The 18,567-nt window shown below is 33.4% G+C and overlaps 1 protein-coding gene across 1 annotated transcript; it reads left to right on the forward strand.

Annotated features, from left to right (window-relative positions):
* Nucleotides 1-13,814: 13,814 nt before the first annotated feature.
* Nucleotides 13,815-18,567, forward strand: XLG3 (extra-large GTP-binding protein 3). Its single transcript, XM_078959143.1, has 10 exons — nt 13,815-14,147; nt 14,399-14,611; nt 14,804-15,903; nt 15,983-16,120; nt 16,212-16,316; nt 16,421-16,600; nt 16,765-16,951; nt 17,033-17,271; nt 17,450-17,622; nt 17,696-18,567. Exons 3-10 carry the CDS (start codon nt 14,920-14,922, stop codon nt 18,291-18,293), a joined length of 2,604 nt encoding a protein of 867 aa, XP_078815269.1. The 5' UTR covers nt 13,815-14,147; nt 14,399-14,611; nt 14,804-14,919; the 3' UTR covers nt 18,294-18,567.

Here is an 18,567-nt window from a genome sequence, read left to right on the forward strand (position 1 = left end):
TTTGCTCGAGTATTCGGACGGTTGATTTATTACAAAACCAATTAAATATCTTCTTATTTATTCTCAATATTTATTCTTCATTAAATATGTTACTATTTATTTTTCTATCATTTTTAGATTAAGGCAAATATAATAAATTTCTTTATTAATTTTATTAAGAGAAATTAAATATCCTCTTATATTTTTATTTCTATCATCTTCATATAATATCAAATATTGATGTGTCGCATTTCATAATACATTTAATGAAATTGATAATATTTCAATCCACTTGTCACCATTTAATAGAGTTTTCTACCGTGGTATAGTTCTCTTCAAAATTATTTACCGAAAGATAGTACTTTAAAAATAATTACTATAAGATAGTAAATTAAATTTTGATCGGTTTTGTTTCCTTCTTTTTAAAATATTTAATTGCCCTTTCAATTTTATCGCAACCACCACCTTCCCCTTTCAATTTTGAGTTGTCTGTTTTTTCCCATACGTGAATTATATTTATGTTATAGAAGATATACCATTACTATGGTACTCTCTATTCACTGTAAATCTGGAAGACCCGTGAATATAATTTTTTGGACTTGTCATAGTATAACAATACAATGATCGGATCTCTTAACGATCCCATTCCCAATCTCTTCGATATGACCTCTGTGAAAAATGGTTTTTTCTATCTTACAAGTACCCAAACCTTTCAAATCCGTTCCACTTTACCCAGTGAATACACCTAACATTAATCAACCGAAAGTTAAATTTCGTTTGTAATGATTTGAAAACCCCACATTGGTAACAATATATCAAAGAGTAAACATCTACATCCCGATCACCGACTTGAATGGTGATGAACACAGGTTGGTTTGCAAATTGTGATGGTTTTTTCAGGGCTGATTATGTCATTGATCGGACGTCTTCATAAAATGGAGACGACCTTTGCTTTCTTCTGGTTTAACGTGGCAATTTCCGGTCATGAATAAATGACGAAGATAAAAGAAAGAAGAGAGGGTGGTGGAGGGGGTTGCTAGCATCTCAATTTTGAAGGCTATCGTCATGGAAATCGGGAGGGTTATCCACGAGAAAGTTTTTTTTTTTTTTCAATATAAAATTAAGGTCGAAATTACTTTGACCACGTTTTAGTAAATATTTTCTAAATAACAACTGTTTAGTAAATATTTTTTCCAATCACTATCGTTTAGTAAAAAACTCCCATTTAATATGGATAGGATGATAGTAGGAATAAAATGTAAGAGGATTTCTCTTTTATTAAATATGACAATATAAAAAGGATGGTAAGAGAAAAAATTAAAGGATATTTGATTTTTCTTATCACAAATAAGTGTTTGTTTATTTGTAGTTAATAAACTTTATATATATATATATATATATATATATATATATATATATATATATATAAGGTTAAAATGTTTTTAGCAAGTATTGTGTGCATCTATGCACCAATGAGAATTCAAGAAAAAAATAAATCATTAATGTAAAAAAAAGGGTAGATGAGTCATTTTATTTTTATAAACTTAAAATAAATTCTTATATATTTGGTATATCCCTTAAATCACGTCTACTATTGTTTGACTTATTTAAAATCACCATATCCACAACCCTAAATGCACAAAAAGGGGACGCATCTTCTTCAACAGATCAGGGATAATGAATGATCGAATGGAAGCAGTCAAAAATCAAGGGCACAATATCTCCGACTTCGGTCCTTTCCTCCCCCTTTCATCAGCAATACACGGACACAATATCTCTGACTCTGCGTGCACTCCCTTTGTCACCTAACTCAGGTACAACATCTTGATCTTTCTTAATTTTACAAATAAAAATCGATTCATCTCTTCTTTATAACATGGATTCATCTGTTCTGTATAACATCCTTATTCATCTGTTCTTTAATTAAGCAATGGCAGGTTTACTTTTTATAAATGCCCACCATGTTTGACGAATAGATCCTGAAGTTGTTTAATTCATCTGTTCTTTAATTCATTTGTTCTTTATAACATCCTGAAGTTGTTTGACGAAATGTCTAGTACAAATCTGTTAGAATTCATCAACGCCTACCATGTGTTTGATGTAATTACTGAACTAGGAGTACAACAAATTATCTCTATTAATGTTATTATTTGTGTACTATAATGTTATTACTTAGTGATCAACTAACTGAAATATTAGAATAGTTATCTTACATCATCATCGGGTGTTATTCTCATCTTTAACTGTTTCATTCTTTAAGAATATTTTGCATCTAATGGATTTTTTTATTTGAATAATGTGTAAAGAGTATTATTATATTCTTGCAGAATCACATAGGAATGATTCTGCCAGAATTATAGTTTTAGTATAATCACATAAGAATGATTATGGTAAAATCACACAAGAATGATTTTTCTAGGGTTTTATTGCAACTGGATTAATCTTTTATCATGATTTCTGCCATAATTTATAGTTTTATTCTTTTAGAATGCATAGAATTTAGAATGCTCATGGTGAATGTACAAAATGTTACTCTTACATATTCGATTTCATGGCAGTTATTCTCATCGAAGACTCGATTTGAAGAAAGTTATTATCAAAGAATGTGCAAAAGGAAGCTTATGATCAAGTGTTGGAAGGTTGGATGATGGCATGTGGGATGAAGATGAACAATGGTTAATGATCTTCACAAAAGAAAGCACTGACATAATAATTTACAATATAATGATACGACTATATATTATAGTATATATTCTGGTAGAATATTTAGTTACAATAATCTACCAATTGTGTTTGTTTTGTTATTAATGAGTGTTTCATTATGATAGAATAGTATATTAAGATTTTTATTTTTTAAGAATGTGATTGCAAAAATTTAACTTGTATCAAAAAAAAATTGTTATTCTTAGAAAGTTCATTCAATCAAAAAATGTTGTTATTTCGTTTGAAGAATGATATAATCTAATATTCATTCTATAAGAATATGTATTATGCACTGTTGTAAAAATCTCGACTAGGTCCCGATTAGTCTCCGATTAATCCCTAAACACTACCCGACCGATTAGAGGGCGCCTAACGATTAATCCATGCTTAAAAAATGAGTGAAGTATTAGAAAATGATGAAATTTTAACACTTTGAAGAAGTCATATCTCAATAGAAACCATTTGAAGATTGATTAGTGTTTTATTAATCACATTAACCTATTTTATTATAATATTAGTGATATTTATGAACTTTTGTTATGATATTATTCATATTTAATTTTTAAAAATTCAACAAATTAGCAATTAATGGTCCCCAATTAATCTCCGCCTAGCCGATTAATCCCTTAACTCCGGTCGGCCGACTAGCTAACGTCGAGCGTTTTTTACAACCTTGGTATTATGTCATTCAATCAAAACATGTATCCTATAAGAATATGTATTCTGACATTCTCATAGAATATAACATTCTAAAAAAATGTCATTCTGACAGAATAAATTCGGTCATTATAAAAATACGTTGGAATTAATATTGAATAAGATTTTTAGATTTTTAAAATTAGGAGATCTAATTATCCGTTAATTTCCGAAAATTTCATTTTTTAAATATAATTAATTGTCCAGAATACCCTTATGGTGAAATTTGTGTGATTAAACTGATTATTTTTAATTAGTTAATAAATATATAACCCTTACTTAAATTATCCCAAATGATTGGCTCATAATCAATTTCATAGGCACACAATACTTAGTAAAAACAAAATAAACTAACCTTATATATATATATATATATATATATATATATATATAGAGAGAGAGAGAGAGAGAGATGCATGTTCAAATAAGAACATTTTAGAATAAATTTGCATCATTAATTTTTAAATATTAAAACCACCGGACAATTGTTGGAATCTCATAACCAACGAACCGTCTACACTTGTCCCCACATCGGAAACCACGGGCTACCTCCGTCTCTTCATGCTTCTCGATTTGCTTACCACCACCTCCCCTCACTCACTCATCCCCTCATCAGACAAAAGTTTTCATCAGGATAGGCAGTTCACGTTCGAGCTGTCAACCCCGATCTGATACACTTCGTCGCATATTCAGAGAAAGAGATGAAAGATTGGATCAATTCGATCGAAATGTCAATTGTTCAGTTGTCAAGGTTTGTCACGATCTCTATATCTTAACAAACTTTATTTGTAAAATTTGGTACGATGCTCGTTTCTTCAATTGCTTAACGACATGGATTTCAACATGTGATCATTAGAACTGGATCAGTAAACAGCCAAATAGAATAAATTGAAATGGAAATTGATTTGGCTCCAAATTAGAGTCAGTTGAAGGAAACTCAAGTGGAGTGGTGATTTGAAGAAATTAGCAGCATTTTGTAGATGATATTGTTTTAATTAGCCAAAGATGAACAACAGTTCAGAAGGATTAAACAGGATCGTGCCTAAATCAAACAAGATAACACCATCTGGATGGGAATTCCGTCAACGACCACCGCCAAAAGTTGGGAAGCAAACTAGAACGTTGAATGAGGGTAAGCATAACAATAACGATGTCAGGCAGTAAAATCTGTTAAAGGTATAACCATAGAATTTTGGATTGTAGTTATTCCTTGCTATTAAGGATAATGCTTTTGAATTGAAAATTATTGGTCCTCTTGATAAGAATCAAGCTAATTTGTAAGCTAATTTTCACTCTGATCAGGAAACCAGTGGACATGATATGATTGTGAGTTGGATTCATGATATTATCAAACCACTTCCTATCTTGACTCCAATTACTATAGATTTGCACTTTGAAACTGGAATATTAGGCAAGGACCCCTATCATAAATCCTTTGCAGAAAGGAAATGATCCTCACAATAATTTTTATTGTTTATTAGCATTGGTCAATAATTTAACTTAGGTCAACCTGTAATGTATTTAGTACTCTCCTATTTGTAATTACAATCATGGATCGTTCCTTTATGCGAATTGTTGGTGTCAATGATAAATGAAAATAGTAATCTCAATGGGTTGGATTGGAGTCTATTAGAGATTTGATGACCACTCTAGTATTCAATGCACACAAGGTGTTTTTCATATTACTTGAAAGAGCCTAACTATAATATAATGAAAATAATAACCTCTCAATCTCTATTGCCAAGCATTCAAAGACTTTATAGTAAACATATCAAATAATTGATATTTGTTTGTGCTTTTACTAGTATGTTGTTCTAGCATGCATATATGCTTATTTTTTGGTGGAACTTTGTGTCTAATCTGTACATTCCCATGGCTAAAGTAGGAACACCACACCCCTAATCCTAACCCAGATTATCTTGTACACATACTATCAAAGAATGAGCAACAAGGGTCCCAATATTCATCAGATGATAATAACAATTAAAAAAACTATTGAGCTTTTTTTTCCCAATATTATTGATGATCAGGTCAGACGCTCATGTGAATAAATTGTAAATTATTTTCTTTTCATTTCAAGTTTGCATATGATATGACAATATTTTTTATCTAATGGAAATGTTATTAAATAATTCCAGATTGTATCTCCTTGACAACTTGTAGGGCCAATTTTTTGTCCCCTTTGAGATATTCATTTATACTATTACAATTTAATTATTTATTAAGCAAACTTAACTATTTGTGGGTTATTTCAGATGCATTACCTTGATAAATGGTCTCGTTTGGAGGAAGATTACACATGTTCATCACAGTTTCTAGCAAAAAGGGCAATCATGGTATATATATATATATATATATATATATATATATATATATATATATATATATATATATATATACATATATAATTATGGTTTAAAGCGTAGACATTACATGTTCTAATAAAAAACATAGACATCAGTCACATCACTGTTTCTAGCAAAAAAACAAGGTAGAAATGTCATAATTATAGAGGTCAATATTTTCTTGATCTTTACTTTTGTGAATTTTGTATTATTTTCTTGGATTGTTACTTATAGAACTGCTTCTCCTCTTAGTGTCCCTCAACAAGTTCTTGATTGTTTAAGCCTCTAATGGTTTCTTACTTTTGTTTTTTTAGTTTTAATTTAGTGAAATTTATTATTAATTTTGCTAATTAGTACTTGACGTTTGTTTTGCAGATTGTCTTAATCAATGGTCAATTTCTTGGCTCTAAGCTTGACGTTGTCACAAATGACAATATTATCCTCAATCTGATCAATAATATAGATTGGTCTTTCCTCTTGACATGGTGAGTCTTTTTGTCACTTCACATCTGCCAAATGCATTTAACATGATATTATGAAGCAAAAAATGAATAATCACAAAAATATAATCATGTATGATGTAATGCTTAACAAATTGATCAATTATACAATTACGAAAATTATGTAATTACTTTATATATACAAAAGACTGAATAAAACTTCATTTTTTTACAAATAATTTCACAATTCATCAACAATTTTGCATATTTACTGCACTATAGAAACAATTTTGAATTTTATCACGAAATATAAATTATTCTATGGTGGAAATTATTCATAAAGAAATGTTGTAATTACGAGATCAACTATTTAATTGAAAACATGAAAATAAATACAAGGTTTAATGCACGAGATCAACTATTTAATCAATAACATGAAAATAAATACTGTCCACATAAATAATATGTGATTAAATACATCTAATCACATGTGATTATATGTATCTAATCATATGTGATTATATGTATCTAATCACATATGATTTATAAGAACACGATTTACTTTCGCGTTCTCGTTTGTATGGACAAAAAGGAATTTTGTTCATATAAATCATATGTGATTAGATACATATAATCACATGTGATTATATAGACGGAAACAACTATTGATTATATAGACGGAAACACGTATCTCCTGAATGTATGTTATATGATATGTGGTAGTTTGGGGAGACTCACTAAGTTTCATGCTTACGGTTTTCATTTTTGGTTTCAGGTACTTCTGCTAGTAAGGGGAAGAGCTCGGGATGACTGCATGACACACACCACAACGTTTTAGCCTGGGGGGATTTACTCTGATATTTTTATATATGAATCGGATACAGTGTTTTGACATGATGTTTTGAGATATTACCACTAATGTTTTTATGTAATGATTGGATTACTATGATTTTATAATGATTTAAAATGAAAATTTTGGACTATATTTTTGGGGTGTTTCATAAGACTTCTCATTAATGAGACTCAACTACCTATTCTATTGATCACTTGTAAGATAGTGAGCATTACTACTCCCAGTGACATCTGAAACAACACTAGAAGAAAAAGAACTACTAAAAGGAACAGATGGGGAGTTACTAGAAAAAGAATTATTTTGACTCTTCATGTTATCACTATTAGTTTCATTCATGAATTCAAAATCTTTTGGATATTCAATTAGTTTATAACATCTTTCAATAAGGTATCCCTTAAGTCCATAGTTTTTACATTGCAAGTTTTGATTTCTTCCTCTGTTTGAGTTATTATTTGACTTCTCTTATCATTGAATCTACTGTTAAATGCAGATGACTGAGTTTTGGAGACACTATAGGAAGAGGCAAAAGCCCTATTCTTTTGATGAGACTCCTCTCTGGAGACAATAGAAGAAGCATATTTAATATTAGGGAGAGGATCCATCAAAAGTATGTAACTCTTTACTTGATTAAAAGACTCATCAAGACCACTTAAAAATACACTAACTTCATTATCTTAGAATGATCATTATATTTAGCAGCAGCCTCACAAGTACATTTAGCAAGATTTGTAAGACCATTGAATTCCTTCCAGAGAGCATCAAGTTTATTAAAGTATTCAGACAAGGAAGACCCATTTTGACTAACAGAAATAATACGTTGATGAACATTAAGATAACAGACACATATGCTTTATTATAAGTTTCAAACAGTTCATCCGAAAATTCTTTAGCAGATTCAAAACACGCATGACCAGAGTAAATGGACTCCGATAAAGTGTCACACCCCCAAACAACACGACGGAAACGTCCGAGGTGGAGAACTTCATTTGTACTATCACAACACATGCATCATAGTAATCAAAGTACAAAAAAACATTGTATTTAAAAAGTAAAAGTATTTACATGTGTTCAATCTTTGTATATTGACACCAAAATAATTACATCAAAATACAAAAGATACGAATCAAAACGACTTTATCTTCTCAAAAGCTCGGGGAGTATTTATTTATTGTTTCCCTGAGAATACAAGTAATTTGAAAAGAGAGTATCAACATAAGTTTGAGTGAGTACATAAGTATTTATGTTTAAAAGTATGTTTTCTGTTCCTTGAATATGTAACCTGTTCCAGAAAATCCTATATTTTATGTTGTATATGAAAAGTGGTTTTAATCTAATAAAATCGTTCTGTTTGTAAACCATTATACTGTGTTTGTATCCTTTTTGTAAAACCTGTAAAAGTGAATGTGCCTCGCTCCATCAACTGTTATCGTAAACTGTAATGTAATACTGTAAACTATATCTCTGTAAACTAGTACTTTGAAAATGTACTCATGTTTAGTTAATTATACACTAACATATTGTTAATATCTTTTTGATGAGTCATTATAACCATACTACGACTAGATGACCTGAAACAAACACTTTAAAGGCGTTTAAATTGTTGATAACAATCGTCACTCAAAGGCGTGTATTCCCGACTGTAGCTAGTCGCCCGAGTGTGGGGTTGTCAATCCCAATATAGATCTATGCACACTTGTTTCGATACCCGCCTGAAGATTCTGATTATAATATAAGGACTTTAACTGTGTCCGGAACATATTGTCTCATAAAAAGCATATAAATGCTACGTGTATAATAAAAACCCAATCATTCTGAAATAAATGATTGATAGTATTTTCCTTGTTTAGTATACTCTAAATGTACTTGAAAGTTGTATACCCTTTTTAGTTTTGAATCAAACTCTTGTTCTTGTATAATAATATAAACCCATGTTCTTGTAAAATATTGTACTTTAGTATACTTGACTCGTGAGTTAGTGTTCTTGAATCATAAATTATACCTATTATAATTTATATGTACTTTATGTATTGATACTAACTGTTCATGAATGCAACCCCTTGCTCGACATGTTACAAAGGGTATTTGAATCGGAATGAAATAACCTTTATATATATATATATATATATATATATATATATGTGTGTGTGTGTGTGTGTGTGTGTGTATATATATATATATATATATATAAGATATATAATTAAAATTGAAACGACAGTCAGACAAATAACTGATACCCTAAATCCACATCCAAACAAGGAAAAGGAAATAAAGTGAGTTATCAGTCCTAAGTCTTTTAAATCTTATATATATATATATATATATATATATATATATATATATATATATATATATATATATGTGTGTGTGTGTGTGTGTGTGTGATTTTTGGGAAAAAATATAAGTTTATAAAAGAGTTTAACATTTTGAAATACTTTTGATGACTTGATGTCATTTTATCACAATTTGAAATCATTTGTTTGTAACACAGAATCCTTGTGTTAGACTTGTATCTCCCCTTCCCCCCCCCCCCCTCCCCGCTCTATTAAAACAGTAAAAACCATAAAATACGTGGGTATGAACTCACATGATAGGTGGTGATTTGGGCAGCGTTTCGTTTCTTAGAAAGGATTTTTCTTGATGTAACTGAGAGTTTTTGATGAAAAATCGGTTTTACTCGTGCAGAGTTTTCGCTACAAGATTGAGAACTTTGGGGCTTCGGGGCTTGCTTCGGGTGTTAGATATGTCACCGGGGCTTCAGGATAGTTTAGAGAGGCTAGAATGTGTGTAGAAAGGAGAGAGGTTTTGAAAAAAGTAAACAAAACCTGGAGATCTCGCATCCTATTTATAGGAGGGATTTTGGCCTCAGTACGCTGGGCATAATATTCACGAACGCGAGGCGTACTAGTGAAATCATTAGTTCGCTGGGCGTACTTCTTGTAAGCGGGGCGTACTAGCTGGATCCTTATCCGAACTTCAGAGGTTGCAAGTCTACGAGGCACGCATCAAAGCTAGTATCATTATGTTGGGCGTAATCTTTTCGTACGCTGGGTGTAATGGCCACATAACTTCAAACATGTTGTTTGTGCGAGATATGTGTCATCTTGCGAATAAAAGAGGCTACGTGGACAATCCGAGACCTAGTCTTTGAGTATGCTAGGCGTACTCTATGTACGCAGGGCGTACTTCTCTTTTTTAAACTTCAAAAATTCATATCTTTTACATACGAACTCTGTTTTTAACGTTCTTTATATCCACGCGTAGGTGAGACTATGTTCTACAACTTTTGTTTAGACTCTTTCGGCTAATTTTGACTTTATTTTTAAAGTTATATTTTTAACATAAAGAACCAAGGATCCAGGAGCAAACAACTGCATTGGCATGCTCCCACTTCAAGGACTGAAGTTCATCATTGGAATCCTTAGTCACTTTACCTTTAACAAACCCTAACTTATTTCTAGCTTTAAGACTTATAGTCATAGAAGTATGCCATACATAGAAATTTTCAGTCCCAATTAGTTTAAAGTTTATAATTATAGTAACAATATTATCAGAAGGATGAATGAACAAATGATCATCGTAGTCCACAGATCCAGTCTTAGAACCACTACTAGATTGAGAATCCTGTGTAGGTCCAATCATGATGCACAACACAAGGGAACTAACAAAATACATAAAACACGGACAATTGTGATTCCTATAAGTCCAGATGGACACCACAGTATGACGGGGCCCAAGACAAGAATCATAGAGCCACACAAAAGAGACATCAAGACAAGAATCACAGAATCACACAAAATAGACAATATAATAACTGGTGTACACAAGACAACCAGGATCTCCCATAATCTACAGCTAAAAACAGAGGTAAAAGGGAACAAGAAAGCTCACAAAACAACCGTAAAGAGAATAAGCAAATCGACTCTTGTTACTCTGTTCCCTACTGATAACGCCTATTTTATACATATAATTATGGTGTTTTCTTATTATTTTATGATATGCTTTTATATTATCTATAGCTAAAAGGTACTTATAATGCTTTGAAATTTACAGCTATTAGTTGTTGAGAGAGAGGAAAAGAAAGGATTGGAACGGAAGTCGGGCTTAGAAGCAAAAAGAAAGAAGTTGGCTGAAGGCAGCCCACTATGCCCAACGTAGTGGAATTATGCCCCGTGTAACGTTGATCATCGGAGTACGCTCTGTGTACTTGGCTTGGGTCTGAAGGCTTGATCGCGATGAGTTTCTTAGTACGCCCCATGTACACCGACTTACGCCCATCGTACGTAAATCGGTTCCAAAGCTTATAAAAAGGGATCTACGACCAACCAGAGGAGGGAAACTCGACTTCTAACCTACGTTAGTCGACAAGTAACGTATTTTTTGCCGTTTGGGGGTCTAGAAGGCGTCCGGAAGGCCGTTTAGTTGACAGGAGAGAAGATCTGAAGGATTGGAAAGTAGATTCATGTTGGTAATCATGTAGTTTGTTGACGTGAACATGCTTAGCATTCCATTATGATTCTATATGCAATTACTTTCTGATTTGGGCGTTAAAACCCTTTTATTTGTGTTTATGATTAGATGAAACCTTGATTTATGGATTAATTGCTATTTGGATTGTTTTATTCGTGTTTAATTTATCTTGTCGAGCTTGTTAAAAGATCCTTATGTGTTAATGATAATTATTTTCTGTTAATAATCAAGTTTATTGAGTTGTATGAACATCTTCTTAATTGCTTGAATCATATAGTTTTGTGAAAACAAGATTGTATGTCTAGTATTAGTGAACATGAACCTAGGGATAACTATAAAATAAGTAAGTTAATGTGTGAGCATGTGTGATGACCAATCACACATGAGTTAATTAAATTAACAAATTTGATTAACTATTGTTACAAGTATTGCTTGATACGAACTTAACACTAGGAAACTTGTTAGTTTAATCAACTGATCACTGTTTGAATTGACTTGTTTACTAAAGAACTAGTAATAGTGAACATGTACCTACTTATTTTAGAAATTAGTGAACATGAATAAATAAATCTGTGTGCAATTGTCTTTCTATGATTTCAAGATGTAATTTGTCTAAATCAAAGTACCTAAAGAGATTTGTCTTCAGTCAGCTTATCGAGATTTGCTATTTATTTGTTTGTTTGAGATTTAATTACACAAAACATTTCTTGACTGCTTTTGTGTGTTTTGTGTAACCTATAATATAACATTTTAAATTAATTCACTACCATTCCCCTTGTCTTCGACACCCTTGCTTATCAAAACTATAATATATTTGATCGGGTTCACTGCATGTAAGGCGTGATTTATATGCGATAGACTAGCACTTATAAATAAAAAAACTAATGCATTAAAAAATACTCATCACCTACAAGATTTAACGGAGATGAAATCTGTTCTCAAGAGAGTTATTTCAGAGAACAAGATTAATCGATCTTATAAGACGACGTTCTGCAACCAAGGATCTCTACTTGTAGACAATCAGTCAGACAATGATCTCCACTTGACGACAGATCTGCAACCAAGGATCTCTACTTGTAGACAATCAGTCAGACAATGATCTCCACTTGACGACATATCTGCAAGAATACAAAGAAACTCGTAGTACCAAGATCTTAAAGAATAAAGAACACAGAAAAACTTTTACGAGGTAAAACCTAGATCGTAAAAAAACAACCAAACCCTAGACGATCACAGAAAGGTTCAACCACTAGAGAATCCAACGGAGACCTCTACGATAACCAACTATGAAGATCTAAACAAGTTGAATAAAAAAACACAAGTTCTAAACAAAAAATACGAATGGAAAAGGAAGCACCTCAAACGAGTTGACGATGATCGTCGGAAACCAAGATCGGAGCCTCACTGCTCTGATACCATCTTAAAAAACACACAGATACATTTTCCCAACATCATCATTCATAATATCATTTGAAGACAAATAGACAAATGGTTTTAATCATACTTACATTCAAAAACCTCATTACAATATTCCTAATCTACTCTCTGTATCTCACTCAACCTAATCTACAACAAGAACTAAGAACAAAAACAAAAATGAGAAACCCTAGTTCTATATCTGAAGAGAGAACTAGAGAGAAGAAATCTGATAGTGTGTGTGAAAAATGAATCAACTGAACTGCAACATCCCTCACCTAATCCTTAAATACCCGGGTAAACGGACTCTTTCAACCCGCATGCAAACCTGAACTTAAACAGAACAAAATGCATTGCAACACGCAAGAATCGCTCACAATACACAAATTACCCGCAACTTAACCAAATAACAAATTTAGTAATAAATTAACTTACCTTTCAAACCTTGCAAAACAAAGAATATTAAGTTTGTATACCAACATATATATTTTTAACACTTTACCTTAACATTGCGGAAAATAAAATGTTCCCATGAATGCGTAGGGATGGTTCTATGTGTAAAAATGTTACCACAAGTTCCATACCCATACATATGAGATTATGATGTTACGATATAAATAAGTTTTAAACAAATATAGTTCAACACAAATTACATAAATATATACTTAACTCATATCTCAATCTGATATAATTCGTTTACAAAAAAAATGATAACACATTTCTTTTTCATAGAATTTTGAGAACATTGCAATGTATATACTTGGTTAGAAACTACAATTATTTCAGACACCAAAAATAATGGTTATGACACATTAACGTTAAGATGGTCTCCACAAACCCCATCATCCATACCATCAAGGCATCAACCATCACCTCTTTCTCTTTCTCTCTCTTTCACACACACAACACACAACACACAACAACCCAAAAACACACAGATTTGTATGTATATGTAGGTTGTAGATTGTAGCCTGTAGCCTCCAATGGAAGTGTGTCGGGGTTGTTCCCTAGAAAGCTTTTCCCTACAAGCACCAGTAGTACCCATTTGATTTCTTTTCAGTTTTCAGAGGCCCAAAAGGTTAAAAAGTAAATAGCTTTCAGATTCATCTTCCCTTTGCTTGTCACTTTCTCAGTTAAAATATTTTTTTTATCTTCCACAGTGTACCCGCACGCCCCTCATCCTTTTTCTCGCCTTTCCTCGATGCCCTTTACTCTTTTCTTTTCTAAAAGCCAGATACTTGCTCCAAAGTAAGTCTTTTTATTCTTTTTTTGCCTTCTTTGTTGCTGACAAAATCTTTATCCTGTTGATGCTCCTGCCATATAGTTGCAATTGTTTAAGAAATCTGTCATCTTCAATTAGTTTAGATTTGAATCTTTCAAATCTTGTGAATTTGGATTTCAAACTTGTTAGGTTTTGACAGATTCAAAGGGGTTTCTTCGTTCGGGTCGTCTGTTGTTTCGTTGATTAGTTGTTCTAATCTTTTTGTTCAAAATTGAAGGCTTTTGAAGATCGAAAAAGTTAGACTTTGACTGCGATGATGAAGACTTTGACTTTAGTTTGTGCGATGTGTTCCAGAATTGGTTGATTCCTTTTGAGGTGTGTGGTGGGGCCTTGTTTTGGATTGGTTGCAACCATTTCCCCCTTTTTGGCTGTTGAATATGAGGAGATATTGACTTCACCAAACTCATCGGGGAATTTCTCGTAAATTGAGGTATTTTTCTTCTTTAATCTGATTTGGGTACTTTAAGAGCTACTTGAATCTATGCTTCTCTGAATTGGGTAGTCAAAATTTACTTCTGTGATGACCTAATTTGACTCAAAAATCGTTTCTTGAGATCCTTTAGTTCCGAAAAGTACATCTGGGTTGTTTCTCTTCTTTAATCTGATTTGGGTATTTTTACAGATTAGTCGAATCTATGCTTCTCTGAACTGGATTATTGATATTCGGTGACATGAAGACCCGATTTGATTAAAAAAAAATCGTTTCTTGAAGATCTATTAGTTTCGAAAGAAATTGGTATGAGGGATATGGAGGAAAACGGGGCAGAAGATTGGAAGGAGCTTGTGAAGAAGATGCTACCTCCTGGAGCTGCAGTACCTGAAGAAAGCGATGAACTTGATTACTCAATTGCTATGGAATACATGGGTCCTAATGTTTCTTATCAGGTTCCAAGGGTTGAACCATTAGAAGTAAATTCCCGTTCTATCCCTACAGCATCTGTAGCCGAATCATTTTCAGATTCAAGAAGATCCATCACTCGTGAAGCCCCCCCTGTAATCGAGCCTATACCTTTGCCAGTTTCTTATATTGCACATGTGACAGATTCCCCAAACCAAAGTCCAAGATTATCAAGGAGTTCTGAATCTGTAGTTTCCGTTTTGCATAATGGTGATTCATTTTCAGCTTCCCCTTCAGGGTCTCCTAGTTCTTCTCAAAACCTACAAATTGATGCTAATGGAAACGAAGTGAGACGAGGTCGAGCTCCTGTAGTCACTTTCAACACAATCGATAGATCCGAGAGGAAAGACGTGGGGCCCGGATACCCCGAATACGTTGCGGTTTCCAAAGAAAAGAAGAAGAAGAAGACAACAAAAAGACGAGTTTGCTACCGATGTGGGAAAGGGAAGTGGGAAACAAAAGAATCTTGTTTGGTTTGTGATGCAAAATATTGTAGTAATTGTGTTCTTAGAGCAATGGGATCGATGCCTGAGGGTAGAAAGTGTGTTACTTGTATTGGTGAAGCGATTGATGAGTCAAAACGTCTTACTTTAGGGAAGAATTCGAGGTTGTTATCTCGGTTGCTTAGTCCTTTGGAAGTGAAACAGATTATGAAAGCAGAAAAGGAATGTTCTGCTAATCAGCTAAGACCCGAGCAATTGATTGTTAATGGGTATCCACTTAAACCTGAAGAAATGGCTGAACTTTTGGGATGCCCATTGCCTCCACGAAAGTTAAAACCTGGAATGTATTGGTATGACAAAGAATCTGGTCTTTGGGGAAAGGTAAGTAAAACCGTGTAGTGAGTTAGTTTTCTGTATGTTTGGTTTTAAAGATTTAATATTTTTGTTTTTAATGTTTCAGGAGGGAGACAAACCCGATAGAGTTGTGAGTTCAAACTTGAATTTCACTGGGAAACTTAGTCCAACTGCAAGCAATGGAAACACAGAAGTTTACATGAATGGAAGAGAAATCACAAAACTTGAGCTGAAAGTGCTGAAGGTAGGTTAGATAGTATTTTTATTACAGATGTTTGGTGAGTGATGTGGAAATTAAAAAATATGCTGTAATCTGTTGTATTGATTTGTTTCAGATGGCAAGTGTGCAATGTCCTCGAGACACGCATTTCTGGGTTTATGATGATGGGCGTTATGAGGAAGAAGGTCAGAATAATATCAAGGGAAATATTTGGGAAAAGGTATGTATTGTATTATTATCTATTATGTAATGTATGATATTTTCATATGTTGTAAAAAAAGTATGGTGGATAAAATGGTTTTTTGTTATTTTGTTGGGAAAAAGGCTTCAACACGGTTTCTCTGTACGTTGTTCTCGTTGCCTGTGCCACAAGGTCAGCCACAAAGAGAGAGGGATGAAGCCAGCAATTACACAACGGTTCCAAATTACTTTGAGCCCAAAAAGATTCAAAAGCTTTTATTACTTGGACTCGAGGGTTCTGGAACAAGCACCATCTTTAAGCAGGTTTGCCCCTATTTCATTTCCATTTTCATTTTCATTTCAAAAAAGTTAAAAAAAAAAAAAAAAAAAAAAAAACACTTTATGATCAGAGAGATTATCGATTGTAAATAGTACTAGTTAATGAGCACCTATAAAGATCATTTCCCTTGTGGTTATTGTGGATGCAGGCAAAATTCTTATATGGGAATAGATTTAGCGATGAAGAGCTGCAAAATATAAAGCTGATGATCCAGAGCAACATGTATAGATACCTGAGCATTCTACTTGATGGACGTGAGCGCTTTGAGGAAGAAGCAATGATGATGAAGAAAAACTCCATCTCCATAGAATCACATGATCAGTCCACCGAAACAGGTAGTTTGACTTTATTTTTTTTTACCTTTTGAACTCAAAAATCAACATAAACTTAAATTGAATGGTTTAATTTCAATTCAGGTGATGAGGAAGAAGCAAGCCACTGTGTCTACTCCCTGAACCCAAGATTGAAGCATTTTTCAGATTGGCTCCTTGACATCATTGCGACTGGAGATTTGGATGCATTTTTCCCTGCAGCAACACGCGAATATGCCCCACTAGTCGAAGAGGTCTGGAAGGATCCAGCCATCCAGGAAACATACAAGAGGAGAAACGAACTACACTTCCTTCCCGATGTTGCAGACTACTTCTTAAGTCGGGTGGGTATATTCATTCATTCATTTCATCATTTCTCAAAACAAACATATTAAGGGGACTTTTGATAGTTGTTGATTGAGTCAGAGGCTTCTAAGTATGATATCAAACAGTCTGGATCTGACCGAGTCACACCCAGTAATGATAATAATAATAATAATAATAATTTTGAGTGGATTTCAGGCGGTTGAGGTATCTAGCAACGAATATGAACCTTCAGAGCATGACATACTGTATGCTGAAGGTGTGACTCAAGGAAATGGCTTGGCTTTTATAGAATTCTCCCTTGATGATCGTAGCCCCATGTCAGAGACATACACCGATAATCTCGATGCTCAATCCCAACCTCTTACCAGGTAATCTTACATTTTGTACATCAGCATTTTTTTCAAAGTGATTAATCTTTTATATATGCTTGTTACTTGTTAGATATCAACTGATCAGAGTAAATGCCAAGGGAATGAACGAAGGGTGTCGATGGGTGGAAATGTTTGAGGATGTGCGTGTAGTCGTGTTTTGTGTTGCCTTAAGCGACTATGATCAAATGTGGCTATCACCCGACAACACTGGAAGCGGGTCCCTACTTCAAAACAAAATGGTTCAAAGCAAGGAGCTTTTTGAGGCGATGGTGAAACACCCTTGTTTTAAAGACACTCCTTTTGTGTTGATTCTAAATAAATACGATCTTTTTGAGGAGAAGCTTAAGCATACCCCGTTAAGCGCGTGTGAGTGGTTCACTGATTTCAGCCCGGTTCGACCCTACACCAACAACCAAAACCTGGCCCACCAAGCTTACTATTATGTGGCGATGAGATTTAAGGATTTGTATGCGTCTTTGACTACAAGAAAGCTGTTTGTTTGGCAAGCGCGGGCCCGGGATAGGGTGACGGTTGATGAGGCGTTTAAGTACATACGGGAGATTGTGAAATGGGATGATGAGAAGGAAGAGACGTATTATGGTGGGGCTGAGGACTCGTTTTATAGTACTACTGATGTCAGCTCACCACCTTTTGTCAGGCAGGAGTAGAAAGAAGAGTGGAAATTGAAGTATGTTTTGTTTTTAATTTATATGTTTGTTGTTTGTTGTTTGTAGATAAGAATATGGTTGGTGAATAAGAAGAAGTTGTTTTATTTGGATTTTTACAAGTTAGTAGCAGTTGGGATGGACTTAAGTAAGTTATATGGTTGGTAAACCTCCCTGTCGTGTCATGTTTTGTTTTTGTCCTGTAAGTTGATATGGGAAGGGTTGTTAAGATCCGATTTTCAAATGTAAACCAAGTCCATAAGTATTTTTTTTTTCA

The sequence above is a fragment of the Lactuca saligna genome, chromosome 6 (assembly GCF_052625555.1).
Source record: "Lactuca saligna cultivar CGN05327 chromosome 6, ASM5262555v1, whole genome shotgun sequence".
NCBI lineage: Eukaryota > Viridiplantae > Streptophyta > Magnoliopsida > Asterales > Asteraceae > Lactuca > Lactuca saligna.

Bases quoted from the DNA above. Each gene is read 5' to 3' on its own strand.
- XLG3 (XM_078959143.1), top strand. From the start codon at position 14,920: ATGAGGGATATGGAGGAAAACGGGGCAGAAGATTGGAAGGAGCTTGTG. The intron at 16,317-16,420 runs GTATGTATTGTA...GTTGGGAAAAAG, and splicing joins AGGGAAATATTTGGGAAAAG to GCTTCAACACGGTTTCTCTG. The intron at 16,952-17,032 runs GTAGTTTGACTT...ATTTCAATTCAG, and splicing joins TGATCAGTCCACCGAAACAG to GTGATGAGGAAGAAGCAAGC.